The sequence below is a fragment of the Musca vetustissima genome, unplaced genomic scaffold, assembly GCF_032173495.1.
Source record: "Musca vetustissima isolate MV318-11 ecotype Yass unplaced genomic scaffold, APGP_CSIRO_Mvet_v1 utg30005, whole genome shotgun sequence".
Lineage (NCBI taxonomy): Eukaryota > Metazoa > Arthropoda > Insecta > Diptera > Muscidae > Musca > Musca vetustissima.
This window is the reverse complement of record NW_026878301.1, coordinates 52,236-75,491: the sequence shown is the minus strand read 5'-3', so window position 1 is coordinate 75,491 and position 23,256 is coordinate 52,236. Positions and strand designations below refer to the sequence as shown.

The 23,256-nt window shown below is 35.6% G+C and overlaps 1 protein-coding gene across 1 annotated transcript in view; it reads left to right on the top strand.

Annotated features, from left to right (window-relative positions):
- Window positions 1-559: 559 nt before the first annotated feature.
- Window positions 560-23,256, top strand: part of LOC133323109 (peptidoglycan-recognition protein LB-like) — a 40,633-nt gene continuing 17,936 nt past the window's right edge. The window contains exon 1 of the mRNA XM_061532064.1: window positions 560-617. Within this exon, the coding sequence (XP_061388048.1) occupies window positions 581-617 (37 nt within the window). The 5' untranslated portion in view covers window positions 560-580. The remainder of the gene's footprint in view (window positions 618-23,256) is intronic.

Genomic DNA, 23,256 nt, shown 5'->3' with positions numbered 1-23,256 from the left:
AATAACGCTGCTAACTAGACTTGAATTTAAATCCGATTTGTTTTATTTTATTTATTTTTAATCCGATACTGTTTTTTGCATTTATCAATCAATATTAAATACATTGTGTTGTTTTTTTTTTGCAATTGTTTTAAACTTATTTATTTAAATAATAATTATGAGTGTGTGAATTGAAAAAATAAATCAAATAACAATAATGAAATATTTGAATAGCCACAAAAGAATGTAACGGAAAAACTTGCCAAATAAATGCCAAAACTAATCTTGCCACAAAAACAACAACAACAAAAGTTCCTAATATCACAATTTGTTTATGCAAATTAAAATTAAACACCACCAGAAAAAAAGTTCCTAACCTTGACTCTCGTTCAACAAGTTAACGACTTCAAGCCAACACTCAAACACCTTCTGGCCAACCAGCAGAAAAAATTAGAAAAAAAAATATTTTTATTGAAATATTGTTTAGAAAAATATTTTATGTTTATCCAAAAATAGACAAATTTGCACATTAACAAAAAAATCAAAACAATAACAACAACAACCCCTCCTGCAAAAAAAAAAATACAACAAATTACTTAACATGACAGCTCTGGGCTTAGTTCTGTTATCGATGATGGGTAAGTCTTCATATTTTTCTTTTTTTGTATTCATTGTTCTTTTGTGAGACTTCAAAACCACCCCCCCCCCTCCCCCTCCTTATCAATTTCAAATTCCTGACTAGAAAAGGCAACAATTCCCCCCTTTTCATTTCCCCAACCCCTGATGTTATTTCTTGTCTTGTTTTTTTTTGTGAATGAAGTAGACCGACATCAACAACTGTTGACAGCCGCACTTGTTTTGTAAAAAATAAATACCATTGACAACAACAACAGTAGCAAATATAAAAAATATACAACAACAACAAGTAACACATTGCATTTTTGTAGTAATTGAACCATGTTTTACATAGCTACGTCATTCGTTGATTAATTGACTGATTAAATGTCAATAGTGGGCAGATGCGAAACTAATCCGACAATGGGCCTTTATCGAGGGCCTTTTTAAAGTTTGTTGCACTCTGGCAAATGTGTCTCGTTTTCAATGGGAATGCACGATGGAACTCTCATTCCATTCTAGCTCTTCTTGCGTTTATTCTGATGCCTGAATAACAGGTTGCTTAAAATTTGTTCGATCAATACTTACTCATGGTCAGAACATTGGTTCAGTAGTTAGTTGTTTCGCACTGAAGATTTCGAAGAATTGCATGTGGCTCTGAATGAATGAAGCTTTTGACGACTTATATATATATATTCCTGTCGTATTCCTCTTCTCCAATGATAACATGAATATTAAACTGTGTTAAAGTACATATCTGCATACTGAGACTCAAAAAATGTCAAAAATAATATTTTAAATTTTTTACTTTTTTCCCTACGCAACTATGTTGTAAGGGTGTTATAGCTTTGTGTAGCTCCAAGAGTTTGCAATGCCACGAAATATTGATCCTAGAGTATCAATTAAGTATACTGATCATATCTCGACTAGCTGAGTTCATCTTGACATGTGTGTTCGTCGATCACACCATTATAATATGTAAGCACGTCACAGGTCACAGTTATGGACTAATCGCCACGAAATTTGGCATGTTTGACGAGTTCTGGTCTATGAAGGTAATGATCGATTAATATTTAGGGGATGAAATGGACCAACAACTCTATTTTTTATACCCTTCACCACACTGTGGTACAGGGTATTATGTCTTTGTGCATATGTTTGTAACAGGCAAAAGGAAACGAGATAGACACATGGTTCCTTTTGAGAATATGCATAGAATCACTTTCTAAGTCGATTTATGCATGTCCGTCCGTCTGTCTGTCCATGTTAAATTGTAAACAAAGTACAGGTCGCATTTATGATACGAATTGGATGAAATTAGGCATAGGTCACTTATTCGGCCCAAGGACGAACCCTATTGAAATTGGGAAAAATCGGTTCAGATTTAGATATAGCTCCCATATATATTTTCGTCCGATTTAAGGTAAATGCGGCACCAAAGTCCCTCTATATATTTCGATTAGCATGAAATTTGGCATAGAGTACTGAATTAGGTGCAGAATGATGTGTGCCCAGTTTCAAGAAAATCGGTTCAGATTCAGATATAGGTCCTATATATAGGTTCATCCGATTTAAGGTAAATGGTGCACCAAAGTCCCTATATATCATTCGATTTGCACGTAATTTGGCATAGAATACTGAATTAGGCCCAGAATGATGTGTGCCGAGTTTCGAGATAATTGGTTAAGATTTAGATATAGCTCCCATATATAATTTCGTCCGATTTAAGGTAAATGGTGCACCAAAGTCCCTGTATATCATTCGATATGCACGAAATTTGGCATAGAGTACTGAATTAGGTCCAGAATGATGTGTGCAAAGTTTCGTGAAAATCGGTTCAGATTTAGATATATCTCCCATATATATTTTCGTCCGATTTAAGGTAAATGGTATGCCAAAGTCCCTCTATATCGTTCGATTAGCATGAAATTTGGCATATATTACTGAATTAGGTGCAGAATGATGTGTGCCCAGTTTCAAGAAAATCGGTTCAGATTTAGATATAGGTCCTATATATAGGTTCATCCGATTTAAGGTAAATGGTGCACCAAAGTCCCTATATATCATTCGATTTGCACGAAATTTGGCATAGAGTACTGAATTAGGTCCAGAATGATGTGTGCCAAGTTTCGAGATAATTGGTTAAGATTTAGATATAGCTCCCATATATGGTTTCGTCCGATTTAAGGTAAATGGTGCACCAAAGTCCCTATATATCATTCGATATGCACGAAATTTGGCATAGAGTACTGAATTAGGTCCAGAATGATGTGTGCTAAGTTTCGTGAAAATCGGTTCAGATTTAGATATAGCTCCCATATATAGTTTCGTCCGATTTAAGGTAAATGGTGCACCAAAGTCCCTATATATCATTCTATTTGCACGAAATTTGGCATAGAGTACTGAATTAGGTCCAGAATGATGTGTGCCAAGTTTCGAGATAATTGGTTCAGATTTAGATATAGCTCCCATATATAGTTTCGTCCGATTCTATTTAATGGTGCACCAAAGTTCCTATATATCCTTCGATTTGCATGAAATTTGGCACAGCGTACTCAATTAAGTCTAGAATGATGTGCGCTAAGTTTCGGAAATATCGGTTTTGGTTTCGATACAGCTCCCACATACACATATATATTCGTCCGATTTTACATAAATGGTGCACCAACCTTCTAATGTTTGTCCGATTAACACGATTTTTTGCACAACGTATCAAGTTGAGACTTGAATAACGTTATTGCGTTTTGTTGAAATTGATGTAGGTGCTGTCATAGCTTCCATATGTATTTCGAATGTATGTCTGAATGAAATAGCGAATAGCGTCTATTAATTTTGCTATAAGTCGTTTATCATAAATTTGTCCCATGGTACGAAGTCGTCTTTAAATCTGGCCGAATGAATTTAAATAAATCATATGGTGCAGAAAGACTTGCGTATGTTCCTTGGAGGGGATACACGTGTACAATGTACCCAAAGTGGTGAAGGGTATCATATAGTCGGCCCAGTCCGACTTTACTGCTTTCCTTACTGGTGTTATTTTTTTTTTTTTTTATTTTTTGGTTGCTCTAGAATCCACAATTATGACCCGACATACTTACATACTTAGGTGACTTGTGACAGAACATTTGTTCCATAAACGGACTCTTCCAATTTGAAAGGCCATGTTTCGAAATATTGTCTTCCACTTGATCTTTCGATCGAATTCGTGGCCTTCCCATTCTGCATGAATCATCAGTTGGCTCGCTTTTACACGCCTTCTGGCCTGGGACATCCTCATCCCTTCTCACAACATGACCTATCCTACGCGGGCGCTAAAGCACGATACGTCTGACTATGTCTACGTCCGAGAATATATGGTACAACTCATGGTTCATTCAACGGCGACATTCAGAGTCGATGTAGATCGGCCAGTAGATCTTTCGTAAAATTTTTCTCTCAAACTGTCCAAGAACTGCCTCATCTGCTTGCGCAAGTACCCATGCCTCAGATCCATACAACAGCACGGGTAATATCAGCGTCTCGTAGAGTGTGAGTTTGATCTGGTGAGAGGTGGTTTTGTTCTTAAATGGCTTACCCAGACCATAGTTTTGGCTAACACTATTCTTCTCCGGATTTAAAAGCGGATGTTATTAGTTTTGTTTATAGCGGTACCGAGGTTGATCCGAGTCTACTGGACATCTTCCGCGTTGAAACCATCAACTTGATCTTCTCACCATTTACTGTTAGTCCCATTTTGGCAGACTCCTCCTCAATTCGTTCAAAGGTGGCTATTACCGCTCGCAATGTTCGACCCATTATGTCGATGTCGTCAGCGTAGGCGAGTAACATATTATGTTTGGTATACAGTGTATCACTTCTATTCACATTTGCATTTCGCATGACCTTTTCCAACAGGATGTTAGAAAGATAACCCGACATAGGATGCTGAGGTTCCAATCATTGGATATACATTCCTCTAAGCAAAATTGTACTTATCAGTCAAATCAGTCTAGCCAAATTGTACTAATCACTTGATGCTCAGGAGCAATTACGACCCCAAAATCACAAAATTTTACGAGCATAATGGGATCTATCCAAAGAACAAATATGTTTATTTTCATGATAATCGGTCAATATTTGACGGGTCAAATGGACTGAGAATTTTGTGTGAAACTTGCAAAATTTTCATTCTAGAGCGTATATAGTTACTCCTGTAGAATGTAGACCGGAGATAATTTTTAGTATCACCATTACCACATTTACGCCCACTAGATATCGCGCTGATCGCTTTGAAATTTTACATGCTGTTCCGATTATGGTCGAGGACAACAGCCATAGTTTTTGGTGCTCATCGGATGATATTTTGGCATGAAATTAACCAAAGCTTGATTTTTGTCTTGATTATAATCCAAACATTACAACGCATTTTGGCCAACTAATTGGAAAAGTTATTGTGATAGTGGATCGGTCAATATTCAGAACCTTTCTGTGTAAAAGACAAATTTTGCATAAATGTTTACCCCGGGAAAACAAGATTCGGAAAACATGCCAGTATATGAAAGTGGAACTGTTAATCGGTTAAGAAATATTGCTCAGCCTCGGAATATAGATCTGCAGAAAATTAGTGTACCTTGATAGTATGTAGAGTATCATATGGTCGGTCCCGTCTTACTATGCTGCTCCTTTCACTGGTATATTTTCAAGATAGAACTTGTAGAATAGAATATTTTTGTATTGAAAGTTTGGGGAAAAATGAAATCCATTATTTTAATATGAACTATAGGACTTTATTTAACACGCTTCGAAATGTCCGATCTGGGCCAAATAAGCATCGTTTTGTTATATGATTGTTTGCCTCTTTAAAAGTAACTTCATAATGCCTCTCTTATAGAAGTCCGGCTCTCTATTTGCAAAAAAGCTCTAGTAATCGAAAAATTGGAATCTAGGGAGGGATAGTTAAATCCCTCCCTAGATTCCAATTTTTTATCATTAAATTTTATCCAATTTTATCATTATCATTGTGCAATGCAAGAAAAATATGATAATCGCTTGATACCAAGTCCGGACTGTATGGCGGATGCATTAAAACTTCCCAAACAAGCTCCTGAAGTTTCTGGCGAGTCACTGTAAATGTCTGTGGCTGAGCGTGTCATGGTGGAACTCGACATCTCTCCTGTTGGTCAATTCTGGCCGTTTCTGGACAATTGCCAAACGGTCCAGTTATTGAGAGTAGAGATATGAATTTAGCGTTTGGCCATATGGAAGCAACTCATAATAAATAGTCCTCTTCCAGTCCCACCAAATGCATAGCAAATCCTTCCTGGCCGTTAGTCTTGGTTTGGCCACCGTTTGAGGTGTTTCATCGCTCTTTGAGCACTAAACGTGGACCTATATAGTCCATCTTCGAAATTGATCGGCCTTTGGTGCAGGCACATACTCCTGTAGAGATGATGAAGAAAATCTGGTAACAGATACAGATAGAGTGTTGAGATCCCACCAAATGCATAGCAGATCCTTCCTGGCCGTTAGTCTTGGTTTGGCCACCGGTTGAGGTGTTTCATCGCTCTTTTAACCACGATTGTTTTCGTTCAGAGTTATCGTATGTCATCCATTTCTCATCTTCAGCCACCATCCGTTTAAGAAATTGGTCTATCTCATTCCGTTTGGCTAAGGCTTCGCAGATGGAAATTCGATCCATCCTATTTTTTCCTGTTAATTGGTGTGGCACCCATCTCGCCTCGTTTTGAATGCAGCTTTGTGTAAATGGTTTAAAACAGTTTTAGGGTCGATTTTTAGCTCCTGGGCGATGTTACGACTGCTAACATGCCGGTCAACTTCGACCATTTCTCCGATTTTATCGACATTTTCGACGATCGGCCGAAGGGATCTCTTTTTTCCCAAACTAATATTACTCAGGCTCGAAATATTGATCCTCAGAAACTGATCGTTAAGTGGTAGTTATGGCTATAATTTGGCTATAAATTGGAAATCGATCCATTATCTGGTATTCTGCAAATCTCCGGCACATTTTGGTTGTCATCTTGGATTCTCATATGGAGGAAATCTCCGCACCAAAACATATAAATATCGATCAACATTTTGGTATTGCGTTCATCTTAGGTGTTTGGAGAATTTCCGACACGTTTTTAACCGAATTGGCTGTAATTGTACATTTTTGGTTTTCATTGAGTGTCAAATCGTCCTTAATAATACTTACGCATTATTATTCCGTGATAAGATATTTTTCAAAATGTTTTTAACCGATATTTTAATTTGCAGCCCCATTTTTAGGTATTTTATGGTGCTATGATTATTACCCAAAGCAGTGCACAGAGCATTTTTTATATAAGGTTTCCCGATTTCTACATAACCACCATAAAATGTTGTGCGTCATTTTCGGTATCCGTTCTTTACAGGCTAACATCGATCTATGCAGAAAACGATAAATATAACTCCCATATAATACTGTATATTTTTCCCAAAGTGTTTCTAATTTGGTATTTTGGATTCCTGGAGAACGACAAATTGTTTTCCAATAATTTTTGATATAGGTTCCTACTGACATGACTCTCATATAATGGTTCCCCATTTTCGGTATTTCGAAGGTTTTACCCGCATTCACTAACAAAAAGTTCTGTAGTTTTGTATTCCTAGAGGAATAGATTTGAGAAGTAAAATGTAATAAATGATACAGTTATTTTCATGAATATATATTTTTACGTATATCTGATTATTCCCTCATAGTCCTGACAAAAAATTCTAAACTTTTTTGAGATTTTTTTTTTTTTTTGAATTTTGATATGGGTTTAATTAAAGCATGTGTAGTTTCCATATTGAAACTAATAATGGAAAAACTTGTCAAAAACCTAATGGGTTTTCATGGGTGTCCGACGTTTCAGACGTATGTATTATATGTCGGAAATGTATGTCATTTACGTCACTTTTTCTGACGGACCATCCCTGCTTGTGCATAAAAAAAGCCTCTTAAAAACTGGAAAAATTACTTTTTAGTCGAACAAATGTAGGGACTATTTACATAAAATCTGTCGAAAATATATATGATAGATATATTGAAATCTGAACCGATGTCAGTACTTCCTCGCACACATGATATTGCAGGTTTTTTTTGCTATCCAGCACAAAAATAATTGTATTAACTCACTGTTGACACAGCATGGATTGGAGTTTATGGGTTTGTGTTCTTACGTTTATTGGCGGAACAAACACAATTCTGCCGCACCATTGTAAATACACGAATTTATATTTTTGACACTGAATACTTTTTTTCCATTACTAGGCAAAGAATATTTGCAAGTAATAAACTAAATAAAAGAAGCATTCTTTTAAATAACAGCATTAGATTATGCATCGATTTTCTACGGTGTTTACTTTATTTTGAATTCGCTGCAATGTTGCCCTGGAAGGGAACTAAATTTGTGTGTGTTCCCTTTGCAATTTATTTGAAATGTGTAATCTTTCTAAAATAGAGAAATTATATACATCTGTAGTAATGAAATTAAATATTAAAAACTAATTGATTCGTGCACATACTGGAACAAAGCTATACATGTATGTTGTGTTTCAATACATTTAGGCCCTGAAAAGACATCACATTATTTCCACTTCATTCATAAATTATGGAACTACTTAATTTTTCATTTATCCTATGATCACGTCACCAAAGCATTTTTTTATTTTGTGTAAACAATCTCTATTAACACATCATTAAAGTAAATTAAAAAATTGTGACAAATTAATAATTGTTTTGCCTTTGGAAAGAATTCCACATCGGCATTCCACCACCTGACATTAGGCGCTAGCACACTCACACACAAACACTTATCATTACCGACATTATTTGTAAAAATTTTCCATAAAGATAAACCAAATCAATGGCACGTGTCAGAAAACAGAAAAAATGTAAACAATACCAGGGGAACGAGTTATGCTGTGCATCACAGCTACAGCACACAGTTGTAAATACTCGGTGATGAGGGCATGTAAAGGAAATAGCTAGCGTACCCGACAAACAATAAATAAACCGTATGTTGACTTGTGTTCATTCATACAAACGTTTGTCCACAAACATAAAATGAACACTTCCTCTATACTTCTTTAGAGATCTTCTATAAATGTTTATTCTATTAAAAATAGTCGTTAATCTTTATAAAGTTGAAGATTAGTGCATGGTTATAGACGAGCTTAAGCTCAGGGAGCCTTCATAGACGAGCTGAAGCTTAGGATAGCTGAGCTGAGGTTCAGGTAGTCTTATAGGCCAACTGTACCTCAGGGAGTATTATAGCCATTTTGAAGCTCAGGAAGTTTTCTCAAGATTACCGTAAACGAGCTGAACCGCAGGAAGTCCTTCATAGAGGAATTGAACCTCAACACTGTAAACTAGCTAAACCCCAGGGAGCCTTTATGGGCGAACAGTAGTTCAGAGATCTTTTCATAAGCTAGCTGAAGCTCAGGGGACTTTCATGGACGAACTGAGTGTCCGGCAATCTGTATAGAGGAGCACAGGGCTGATGGAGTCTTTAAAGGCGAGCTGAAGATCATGGAATCGGTATATACGAGCTGAAGTTTAGGTAGCCTTCAAAGACATGCTAAAACTGAACTGAAGATCATGGAATCGGTATATACGAGCTGAAGTTCATGTAGCCTTCAAAGACATGCTCAAACTCAAGTAGTCTTCCATATACGATGTTAAGAGAGTTTTAACGCATCTATAAAGAGATGCAGTAAAGCTCAGGGGGTCTTTTTAGACAAGCTGTAGGTCAGGAAGTCTTCGTAGAAGCTCAGGTAGGGTTTATAGACCTCAAGCTCAAGGAGCCTTTCATAAACGACAATATTCTCAGGGAGTCCTTATAGACGAGCTGAATTTCAGGTACCCTTTATAGACAAAATCTAAATCAAGTAGCCTTTCATATAGGAGGTTAAGGGAATCATTATTGACTAACTGTAGTATTCGTTGACAAACGATGTGCCAGGAGGTTTTTACAGACGAGCTGAGTCTCAGGGTGTTTTTATGGAAGTGCTGAAGCTCAGTCAGTCTTTACCGACGAGCAAAAATATGGAGTTTTTCATAAAGGAACTGAAGCTCAGGCTATCTTGATAGAAGTGCTGGACGGCAGAAAGTTTTTCACAGACGACCTGATACATGGGATGCCTTTCATATAAGAACTGAAGCACAAGGAGTCTTTATAGAGTATTCAAGGAGTCTTCAGAGAACTGGAGCTCAACGAACTGGAGCTCAAGAAGTAAGTTTAGAGGTGCTTAAGCTGTGGGAGACTTTCAAAGAACCACATGAATTCTATATAGACGAGGTTATGCCTAGATAGTCTTTCTTAGACGAACTGAGTATCAGCGATTCCTTATAGACGAGCTGAAGCTCAAATAACCTTTGTAGACCTGATGCAGCACCTGGAGTCTTCATAGATGAGGTGAAATACGAACTGAAGCTTAGGGAGCTTTTATAGACTACTTGAAGCACAGTGATATTTTATATACGAGCTGTAGGTCCGGGAAGTTTTATAGGAGGACTGAATCACATATTGTCTTCAGAAACGATCTGAAGATCAGGGAATATTCAAATATCAGCATAAGTTCATGAAATCTTATCAAGGAGCTTCTATTGACGAGCTATATAGTCGGGAGCAGACGAGCTATATAGTCGGGAGCAGAAGGAAGTTTTTATAGGCAAACTGAAGGGAATACTTTCATAGACAGAAAGGATATTTCCTACTGACGGGTTAGGGATTATTTAATTGACGAACTGACGAGGATAAACAGATAATCTGTAGCGTCAGGAAGATTAAGAAAGGCGCACAGAAGGATAACTAACCTATAAAAAGATCTCTAGAGTCAATGTAATTATATGATAGCCTAGGAAATTGTAAGCCAAATATTAGGCGAGTTTATCACATACGAACTGAAGAGTTCGTGAGTACCAGAGTCTTGGTCAGCTTGTCTTTCATAGGTTAGCAATATTTCCTGGACGCTGCAGAATATTTTATATAGGTATTCTGTAGTGCGATAGTCCTTAGGTCTTTCAATAATGCCCAGTTTCTATGAACTTTCTGTTTACACAAAATGTTGATGGTCTTTTATATAGGAAGATCAGGAATGTATACAGGATTTAATTTCAGGGGGGCCCGCTAGTACAAAATGAAAAAAATCGCTGTTGCAAAGATAAATTTACTGTGAAAAAATTTCATTTCGGGGGCCCTCTGGCTTCGTCGCTGATGGAGATGTCTTAAAACATGTTTACGAATAAGTGATCTCTTAAAGGTCTTCTTTCCGCGTAGCAACTATTTCTACATCTCTAGCATATTATTTATCGATTGTCCATGTATAAATATAATAATAGCCGACTAACTAGAGGTCTATAGCTAGTTCTCTAACTACAAAATCTCTTCTGTATAGCAGATTTTATTAAATATCTTGGTTAATAGAATTTCTTCTCACTGTTTTCCATTACAAATAGTAGACCGTCTATGTATATATATATATATATAAACTATTATGAATACCTTCAGTTTTCAGATCTGAAATGGTATTAATTTCTAGATATACATCATCTTGGTATTTTACATATAGAAGACCTGAGTAGGGTAATTAGAGGCATTCGGTTAATATTGTGTCACATAAAATTCGCACACATGTTTGCACCTACAATCCACTGATGGTTCGTATCAACGCTACTAACTAGAGGTGACATCTGATGGCAATTGCCTAAACTAAAACTTAATTTGATACCACTTTAACCGAATGACCTAGTTAGAAGGAATCCATACCTCTGGTTGATATTTTACATAGAGAAGATCAGAGTAGGATAAATAGGGAACTTTTCAACATGTGTTTGCCCTACCACTGATAATTCGTGTCTACGCTATAAACACGAGGTTCCATCTGATGGCAATTGTATTAAATGTAATATGACACAAATTTAATAAAATGCCCATATGTATCCTACTAACCTGTAGAAGGGTTTGTAATGACCTTTACGTTGTTTTTCTATTTATAGAAGTCTTATAGAAGGGTTTATACACCTACAAGGTCTCCTAAAGGGTCACCTATCGAGGTATCACATCCACAGAGAATATTCCGAAGGGTTTATACACCTACAATCTATAGAGGACAATATTGGGAGAATCCGAAAACTCAACTGGCGAAAGCATAAATATACATATATATATATATATATATCAGTTCCTATTTCCCAAAAAAAAAAAATACTCTTAAACCAAACTAATTCCCACCCAAAAGAATAATTTTAAATATCTCCCACAAATATCGATGACACAATAAAACAACAAAAATGCCAATAACATTTACCTTCAATAAATATTTTATAATAACAATAAAAACCTTTAATTTGCAACATTTTTGTTGCTGTTGTTTTATTATGCACAAAATTTCTTTATCATTTATAACACCCTCAAAATAAATAAATAAAATAATAAATATTATATTTCTCAACCCACACCTTAGGTGGCCGCCCATGCAAAAATATGGGTGATGCGTTTCGTGTAATTAGCAATTACACATACACACTCATATACAGACACATCCACACTTATTTAACCAAAGAAAGCAAAAAATAAAAATGTTGTGGGCATGAAAGAAATTTGATTTGTATTTTAATATAGTTAACATTTATTGATTAACACGATACTGATACCGACGATGATAAGATACCGTTAAAATCATAATACGATTGTTGTTGTTTTTTGAAATTCGATTGCCAATGGGAATTTGTAGTCAGGGATTCCCAAGTTGTGGGTGAAGTTTGAAATTTTTTTAATAATATTGAAAATAATGGGTCTGTATTTTTTTACCCCTCGAGAACCCTGAATGCCAAATTGAATCCTCTTCGGTGATAATATATGGTTAAGACCGCCAGACAATACAAATTCTACTTAGGGTTTCCATTGCAAAGTATTGCTTTTGTAGACCTCTGATATATAAAAACTATTATGAATACCTTCAGAAGGTCAGATGTAGATCTGAAATGGTATTCATTCAAGAAAGGCATCTGCGAATTTATGCATCTGGTTGGTATTTAACATATAGAAGACATGATTAGTGTAATTAGGGCATTCGGTGAAAATTGTGTCATATTACATTCACACATGTTTGCACCTACAATCCAGCACTGATGGTTCAGATCTACGCTACGAACAGAGGTGCCATCTGTTGGCAATTGTATGAACTATCCTACTAATTTTTAGGAGATTTTACATACTTATCCATCACGCGTTTTCACCACCACTGATAGTTCGTGTCTACGCTTATAAACACATGGTTCCATCTGACGGCAATTGCCTAAACTAAAATGTAATATGACACAATTTTACCATAATGCCCATATATAACCTACTAACCTACAGATGACTGCTGAAACAGTCGAAATATTGGAAAATAAAAATAAACAAAAAGAATAAACGAAACTAACGATTTTTTCAATTGACCTTAAGCCAAACAAAAATTCACAAAAGAACTTCTGCAAAAATGCTCTTTCACCCCTCGAGAACCCTGAATGTCAAATTGAAGCCTCTTCGGTGATAATATACGGTTGAGATGTTCAAGAAAACGAAATGATCCATGACCTTAAAAATATTAGAGATATGTCAAAACATGGATCTATATGAAAATAGTTTTAGTTTTAAGGTACCTATTACAAATATATGTCAATTTAAGTGGCGTTCCAGTAGATATATGATCCTTAAAAGGGCTGAAGGAACTCGTTCGCTCCTTTAAGCTCGCCTATAAAGACACCCATCAATTAGTCTATAAATACTCCTTTCAGCTCTTCCATATAGACTTCCTGAACTTATTTTGTATAAGAAAGGTTTCACATCGCCAGGTCCATAAAGACATCTAAGGCCGTCTATAAAAAAAAACTCCCTTAATTTAAGGGGATTTTCTACAGATAGGATTGAGATTTTAAGATAACTTCTACAGATTTATGCCTTGTCAGGGGTCGTCTATATATGTAGTCCCTTTCTAAAGAACTGCTACAGATGGTTGAAAAGTCTTTAAAAAATAAATAATTGGGGAGAATCAATAAATCTTGTGCGTCAATAAGTGGCTGAAAAAATGTTAAAAATTGGAGCTTTAAGGTCTACAGATAGTTGAATACATCTTTAAAATATACGCTTATCGATCTACAGATGGACGAAAATAATTCTTTTAAAAATAATGTCCCTTTGGAATCCTCTATAGATGGACAGATGACCTTCTATAAGCAGAAGCCACTTTAAGGGTATTACGTAAATTTAAGGCCTATTTTTTTTTTCTTCAAAAAAATATTAAATTTCCCTCTTTTGAAACAGTTATCAATTCAAATAGTAATTTAACTTTAATAAAATTTTGTATTGTTCTGTACCCAAGAGGGGAATAACCTTTCACACAATTCACCAACTGAATTGCATTGGTAATATTCCATTGGACGATGACATGCTATATGCCATTACCACGACTGTGCATTCCATGACTAAAACTATTAATTTTTTGTTGTGTTTTTGTTTTGATTTTTGCCGTTTTACCAATTGCAGTTACAGTATAAATTAATTATTTCAGTTTCCTCACGGCGACGTCACGAATTGAAGTCATAACAAAAAACGAAACACCACCACAGCAACAATTCTGGAACTCTTCTGACAATTGCCAAATGATAAAGTCTATAAAAAATACAACAAAACATTGAACGGTGATTTTTGAAATTGAATATTGGTTAGGGAGATAAAATAGGGAATTACTTGGTTCACACAATACTACGAAGTTGTAGTTGTTGTGACTGTTCGTAGTATATTCTAAGGTAGAAGGGGGGGATTTACTGAAGTAGTGTGAAAGTCAGAATAAATATATCTAAGGTGGAAAAAAACCACTAGGTCTACATAGATACCACAGGTCTTTGTAACAGAACAATTGGTTATTACAAAGGCTAATTGGTCTATATTGGTCGATGTAAAAATCTGTGTATATATAGATCCAGTGGCCTGTAGTCTCTATTCAGACCAATTGGTCTTTATGAAAACCTGAGGGTCTCTTTATAGCTTGAATGCCTATATCTTGAAGGCCTCCATAGCTTATGGTCATGCTTCTGGAGTCAAAGTGCAGACTTAATAGGCGACTTGAAGAAGACTTCCAGAAGATCAATTAGAAAGGTCACATATATTTAGGAGGTTCTATTTATAGAAGTCCATACAAAAAATGCGACAATAAATACCAACGATTCTGTATATAGGCGTGGTGAAGGGTCTCGGAATATATTTGGACAAAAGTGAAGAATATGAAAAAGACCTAGACTCTTGTAATGCGTCTGAAATGCCTTTATATTTGACAAAAAGTTCTCAAAAGGGACTCATGAAAATTTTAGAATGAAAATCTTTTTCTATTGAGGAGAAATTTTTACCTATAGAATACAGTTTTAAGAGGTATATATCTGTAAAAATCGGAAGCAAGATCAACTTCTTCCATAGAATACCATTAGAGGGGCTTCAATCTAAGTACTACGCCTTCAGGAGGAATTTTATCTATAACAAGTTAAAACGATGGGAAGTTCTATCCGGCCGAATTTGTTATACTCTCTATAATGGGTATGACATTCAAAATATGTCAAATTAATGGGGCTCCTAGGAGAAAATTCATGTTAAGATAAGATGATTGCCTACTAGCGGTGCTAGCGTTTTAAGAGGCTATACCGGGGATCAATATGGATCATTTAGGGTAGTGAAGTCATTTTTAGTACAGAGATACTACACTCAAACTTGGTTCGTAAAACGTGAACCGATATATCCCATATGCAATACCGAACATCCTAGGAGTACTAACCATTTCTGTGCAAAATTTCATAGCTCTATCTTAAAGATTGCGATATCTATCGTGATGTCAACAGATAGACAGCCAAGCAGACGGACTGATATACGTAAAAATATGTATACTATGAGGAGTCTCCGGTGAATGTTTCGAAGTGTTGCAAACGGAATGACAAATATAACCAGTGAACGGATCAGTATAGTCGGATGGGGCCGACCATATGATACCCTACACAACTTCCATGAAAATCTTACTTTCTGTGTTTCTATATTCTGAGATTGGGCAATATTTCGCGATACTTGCACACTTTTGACTGGCTAGAGGTCAGAAAATGTTACTAATAATCAGTACAGACCCTATAATTACTTGTCCAAGTTCCCTTCACCGTAGGTTGTGTTTTGATGTTCGGTTTTCGACTCGAAAAGTACAAATAATTAAGTTTTCGGTCCACTTCATCCGAAAAATAATTTTCTGATCATCACCTAACATTTTAGGCGTTGTCCTTGACCATAACTGGAACCTCATGGAACATTTCAAAGCGATCAGGCTATATATTCGCCCTAAAGTGTGGTAATAGGTTACTAAATAATATATGAATACGTAAGCACCTGTAAATATTTAAGTGTAACTCCCCCATCCGAGTACCTCTTGGATATACTATCAACTTCTCGGGTCTATGTCCTTCAGGAGTAAATATATACGCCTTAGGTTACATTTGACGCGCTAAATATTGACCGATCTTTATAAAAACAGGCATACTTATTTTGTGGCCCGACCCCCTTCTCCATGTGAAAATTTGCAAAGTTCGGGCTATAATTGTGGCCTCTGGAGCGACCAGAAAATTGGACAAAAATAAAGTTTTTGGTCCATTTCATCCCCTAAATATTAACCGATCTTTATCAAAAACAATAGGGGTCTTCATTGGCCAGAACCCATCCTACATGCGAAATTTCGTGAAGATTGGTCCATAACTGTGGTCTGTATCGTGTTTACAAATTATAATGGACAGACGGATGGACGGACGGACACATATATCTAGATCGACTCAGCTAGTCGAGATATGACGATCGGTATATAAAGTTGGGTGTAGGACCAATATTTCGCGGCGTTACAAACTTTTGGGGCTGCACAAAGCTATAATACCCTGACAACATAGTTGTGTAGGGTATAAATACACTCCGTCCTTAGGTGGAGGGTATAAAAATAGGAACATTTTATAATAAACACCTCAGATGGGCTTCTATCTAGATCAGACGGAATTATTTCTATAGAAGACCCTTCAGAAGAGTTTTTTTCTATAGAATACTTCTTAACATACAGATTAGAAGCCACACAGAAGATATGCAATCTATGGGAGAACAATCTACGAAAATCAGTATAAGTTACCCTATATCAATATAGGAACTCAGAAATGTCTACTAACAATCTTAATCTCTCGATTATAACTCTTAGATGAACTATAGGTGATATATGATGAACCCTGCATACCTTGAATTTCTCAAATATGTATTCCCTTTACATATGACCTTTGAAGAATATTCTATATATTAGGGATCTCGAAAAACTTTTACTGTAAAAGACTTAAGACTTGTGGTAGTTCCCCGAAAAATTTGGGAGACCCAAGTTTTACCTCCTTCCAGTAAATGGCAAAATTTTAGAGACCCAAATATAGTCTCCTTCTAATAAATGGTCCCTGAATGGCCTCCAATAATTTTGTAGCCGAATAAATGGCACCTGTATGGTCTCCTATATATAGCAAATCTCTATTAGGTCCGATGTGTCCATATATAGATGTCGTCGGGAAGGCCTCCTATAGAAGATTTTTTGGAAGCTGTACAAAATCTATAACATTATGATATCAGAATAAGTTACCCTCTATCAATATAAGAACTCAGAAATGTCTACTAGCAATCTTAATCTCTCGATTAGAACTCTTAGATGAACTATAGGTAATATATGATGGTCCCTGAATACCTTGAATTTCTCAAGTAGGTATTCTCTTTACGTATGATCTTTGAGGAATATTCTATATATTGGGGATCTCGAAAACATTTTATTATGAAAGACTTAAGACTTGTGGCAGTTTCCCGAAAAATTTTGGAGACACAAGACGATCTCCTTTCAATGACCCCTAAATGTTCTAGAATAATTTTATAGACTCTAGAATAACGTCATTTCAATAAATGATACCTGTATGGTCTCCTATATATAGAAAATCTCCATTCGGTCCGATGTATGAATATATAGAATAATACCTTGAATTTCTCATAAAGGGATTCCTTTACGTATGGTCTTTGAAGAATATTCTATGTATTGTCGATCTCGAGAACCTTTTACTGTAATAGACTTAAGACTTGTGGTAGTTTGGTATGGTCTTTGAAGAATATTCTATGTATTGTCGATCTCGAGAACCTTTTACTATAAAAGACTTAAAACTTGTGGTAGGTTCTCGAAAAATTTTGGAGATCCAAGACGATCTCCTTCCAATGGCCCCTAAATGTTCTCCAATAACTTTATAGACTCTAGATTAACGTCCTTTCAATAAATGATACCGGTATGGTCTCCTATATATAGAATATCTCCATTCGGTCCGATGTATGAATATATAGAAGTCGTCAGGAATGTAAATTTTTCGGGGGATCTCGAGAAGGCCTTTTACAATAAAATATTTCAGACTTGTGGTAGTTCGGCAAAATGTTGGAGACCCAAATATGACCTCCTTCCAATAAATGGTCCCTAAATGACCTCAAATAATTTTGGAGACTAGAATAACCTCCTTCCAATAAATGACACCTGTATGGTCTCCTATATATAGTAAATCTCCATTCGGTCCGATGTGTCCATATATAGAAGAAGAAGACCTCCTCTAGAAGATTTGTATTAGAAGCTCCACAATATTATGTTATCCTATCCAGTGTATAAAAAAATATCCGTTAGGTCCGATGTTCCCTCTTTTTGTGGAGGATACCTCCAAAGAGCCTAATAGCTGTGGAAAATCGCCATTTGTTATAGATGTTTCTCCCTTAGGTTCCTTCTGTCTGTGGAAGACAACAGAATATCCGGAAAAAAGCTTCGATAGGTATTATATTGCTTTAAAGCCGTCATGGCAGATCTTACATACGACAGTTTTTGAAATGTTGTAGACCTCCGCACGAATTTCTATTTATATGAAAAGACCACAAATAATAACATTCTATATACCAGATCTTCAGTGTTTAAAATTTATAATAATGGTACCCCCCATATTTTCTGTATTTTGGCGAATTTTTGAAATTGGTCTATATAGAGACCAAATGTTTCTACCAATAGGATTTTATAAAGTCATGTGATCTTAATATAGACCAATCGGTCCTCATAAAGACCTGTGCTTTCAAAATATTATAAGTCATTTGGCATTATAACACACTTGCATTGTACTTCAAAACCGGTCAAATAAATTTCGAAAACAATTTTGAAAAAAAATCCCCTCATTTGAAGTTCTCGCACACAAAAAGTGCAATCTAATCTCTTTATAACTTAACAGCTGATCTTTGAAGCATGACAATAAATAAATAAAAACAACATTTAATGGGTCGATGAACTTCGGCATTTTCATTGAAGAGACGGGGATTTTTTTTCGTCAAATCACTAAGTATTTGATTTTGATAACATTAATCGGCCCTTACATTTACTACTTGAATTATTTGATAAAAATGATAAGGACAATTTTGAAAACTAAATTTAAAGAAGATCTGAGAAACAGCGGAAGATATAGCAGGTCAAAAAAAATAATACTACGGAACTTCCAAAACTCGAGCCACTCATATCACGAGAAAATTTCGACTTATGGGGACTTCGAATTATGGAATTAATAAAAATTTACATTACCTTATGAAAGTTCGACTCTAATACATTACTTCAATTGGTCTCTAATGGAATACCTTTAGTAATTACGTCCATATATGAAAACCTCAAAAAGAAATTCCCTACAAAACAGGGCCTTCTATATAAGGACTACCCCAGGAAATTTCTGGTATATAATATACTTTGACATTTTATTTATTCGTAGAAAACTTCCACAAGGCCTTTTATGTGTTGATTTTCATTTCCCTTTTTAAAAAAGGCCCCTTTATTCAAATTCCCCTAAAACTACCCGCACATAAAAACTTAACCTTGCCTAGTCTATTAAATATTTGAATTTAATCTACTCCATATAATATTTATAACATATTTATTTTATTCTCAATTGTCTTGTTTATTTTATTTGAATTTTAATCGACCATCATATATAATAATCGCGTTTTTTTGTTTGCGTGTGTATGTGTGTTAGTGTTTTTTTGTTGTTGCCCGCTATTAATATTATCGAATGTCCCATCTATAAAATGAACACCTATATGTTTTGTTCTTTTATGGAAATGCAATTAAAACTAAAATTATTTATGCACGTAAATGCTATGGTTGGCTGGCTTGTTATCAATCACGCTTTTTTTATATATTTTGATTTGAGTTGTTTTTTTTCTCTGTTGATGTTACTTTGAATACGCAATTAATACCAACATGGTATACAGTAGGTGTTGAAAAAAGCTATGCAATTTATGCTATGGGGGAATTATGTATAAAATAAAAACGATCGGAACTTTTGGTGGTTTGGTGGTAAATTTTTTAAGAAAGATTTTACATACAACTTCCCAAAATCTAGAAATTCGGCAGGTGGTGATATATGGGGGCTAACCAAAAAGTGGGCCACAAAAAGAAGCTGGAGATGCTGACATATCTTTGGTTGACATATCTTTGGTTTCTTCTATAGATAGAAGGAACTACGGACCTAAGATAGTAATGTCTTTAATAAAATTATGTTTTCCACAGCTATTAAGCCCATCGGAAGACTTTAGACTTTAGGCCCTTATAAGCCTTTCAGAGAAGTCTTCTACACATTGCAAAAACCACTTAATAGAAGTCTCATGTCGAATAGATAAATTATATAAAATGCAGAACTCTTGCAGTTGCAAGGCATCTCGAAGGCCATCTGTATTCTTACCTAAATACAGGGAACATAGGAAAGAAATGTCTTTAGCAAATGGAGGACCCATTAGAGATTTTCCTTAGCTATTAGGTACTTTCTTGGTATTTAGAAAGGACTACTGTGGTCATAAGGATCATCGAACTTAACAAAGATGATTTTGTATACAGGAAAACCAAGGGTCACCAATAGTGTATATATTTGATATTGTGGAGCTTCGAATTATTCTACACATTTTCGAAGACATTGAATATAAGTTACTTTATAAGATTTCATTGATAGGATGCCTTCCATACGACTTCTATATGTGAACCCTTCGAAAGTAATAGAGATTTGATACATGTAGGAGGCCATTCAAAGGCAATTTATTGGAAGAAGGTCATTCTAGGGTCTTCGGAACATCTGCATGTATGAAGGTTATTTAAAATTATGCTCATATATTAAATCTTCTCGAGATCCCTTTATATGTACCCTTCAGAACTAAGATAGACTTGCTATATAGGAGGACATTCAGGCGTCATATATAGCAAGAAGATCATTGCAGAGTATCCAAAATTTTGCAGAATTCTTAAAAAGTGTTAAAAAGTGGGAGATTTTCTCCAGATCATCAATATATATAATATTCAAGAGATAATAGACGTTTCCAAGTTCTTATACGAAGTGACCCTCTTTGTTCCCTTCTATATAAAATACCCTTTATTAAAAGTCTCTCACCCCCTGAGCGGTATAGATGGATGATTCACTAAGGGATCTGCTCTGAAGTTTTCTTATAAATAAAGTCCCTTCCGAAGATCGGAGCTCCGTTAAAGTCTAAAAATGTCTGTTCTAACAAGCCACTTCAAATGAGACTTTTATAGAAAGAAGCTCCTCTTAGGGTATTCTATTGGTTGTTGATTCCTTAATGGGCCTCCCATCTGAAGGATAGTTATAAGCCCCCTGAGGTGTCTAGCATAAATTGAGGCTAATCTAAGGGGCATTTTATAGATAGGAACCCCTCTGAGAGGTATTCTGCAGGAAGGCGCCTCATAAAGGCGTATTCTATAGATAAGAAGCCCTTCTATGGATATTTTACGGAAGAATCCCTTCTAAATAAATTCCCCTTAAAAGCGTCTTCTATAGAAAGATGTTCTTTTGCAATAAAAAAAACAATTTTCATTTTGAGATTTTCATGGATAAAAGTCCCTGTGAAGATCCTCTATAAATGAATAAGCCATTCTGAGTTCTTCAAAAAAAGTTTGATATTTGTTACATAGAAGCATTTAAAAATATATAGTATAGTCTTCCTAAGGTCGTCTTGTCTTCAAGAAAACTTTCACTCTGACTCCAGACAGATTAATAATTTGATACCCTTTATTTTTTCCATATATACTTCGACACCCTTCACCTCGCTTATACACAGACTCTTTGACCCTTCTCGTAACCTTTATATACGTCGAGAAGGAAGCCTCCTTAAGATATCTGTTCTTCCTAATGATGGAATAACATTGTCGTTAGAAGATACAAACCTATGCAGTAGTATTATATTGACATGTGATTTTCCCGAAGTTTTTTGCAGATCGTCTATAAGCCTCATTTGTTTAGGCTCACTGGGTTTCTCTTCAACTCATCTATATAGACGCCCTGGCCCTTATAGACTCTTAGGCTCGTCCATGCATACTGTTTAACACTTCGGCTCGTCTATATAGACTCTCTGACCTTTCAGATCGTCTATATTAACTGATTGCCCCTCAGCTTATCTATACAAATTCTCTTGCCTCTATAAATTCATTTACTACATATATTAATATATTTACCCATCTGCCCTTCTATATACTCCTTTAACCCGTCTATATAGACTATCTGATCCTTAAGCTCGCCTATATCTTGTCATTCAACACTTATATATAAACTCTTGACCCTTCAGTTCGTTCATATAAAATATCTGATCCTTCAGCTCGTCTATGTTGATACATTCACTTTGTCTCTATAAACGACCTGACGCGTCTGCTCATCTATATTGACGTCCTGATCCTTCAGCACGTCAATTTAGACTTCCTGGCTATTCAGCTTCATACATAAACTCTATGATCATTCAAAATTTTTACACCGATTCCTAGGACCTTCAGCTTCACTATAATAACTTCCTCAGCCATCAACTTCTCTATGTGACCCTCTTTTCAAATAAAAAATAAGACGACTATTAGATCCACCCTCCTTCCATATTGTCACCTGGCCATTCAGCTCATCGACTCTGTTTGTATAAAAAGCCGGTGTCTGTTTACCAAAAACAAACAAGGAAATGTGTAACATTGCCACCAATCTATCCCTCATTGCTTTTGAGGACACCTCACACGCAACAAGCCGAACGAACGAAGAAGACGTATGGGGTCTGTTTCTTCTTTGCCGCTCTTATCTTAATTTATTTTCGCATTATTAATGAATGTACGGTGCGGTTTAGTTTGTTTATGAGTTATCTAGTTGTTGTTATTGTTATAATGACTGTTGTTGTACCATGACAATAAACACTACATTCATATAAATATCGGTTTATATACCGCACACGCACTCTCACTTACTCAATGGCTGGTTATCACTCATTCATGAAATAGACATTTGCATTGATTTCAGATGATTTATGGAAATGTTGAAAAGAGGGGGAGTGGTGGAGAAGGGGGGAAATATTTTGGATTAATATGATTCAGTGTTGTCGTTATGGTACATAGGCTGTGGCGAAAGACCCAAGTAATAAAGATGGAAAATTAATTATCCTATAATAAGGTATTTCATTAAGGCCCCAAGGCGGGGCTAGAAATTTTATATAATTCAGAGGGTGTGTAAGGAAATTATACATGTGGGAAGTTATTTCCAAAAGAATATTACAA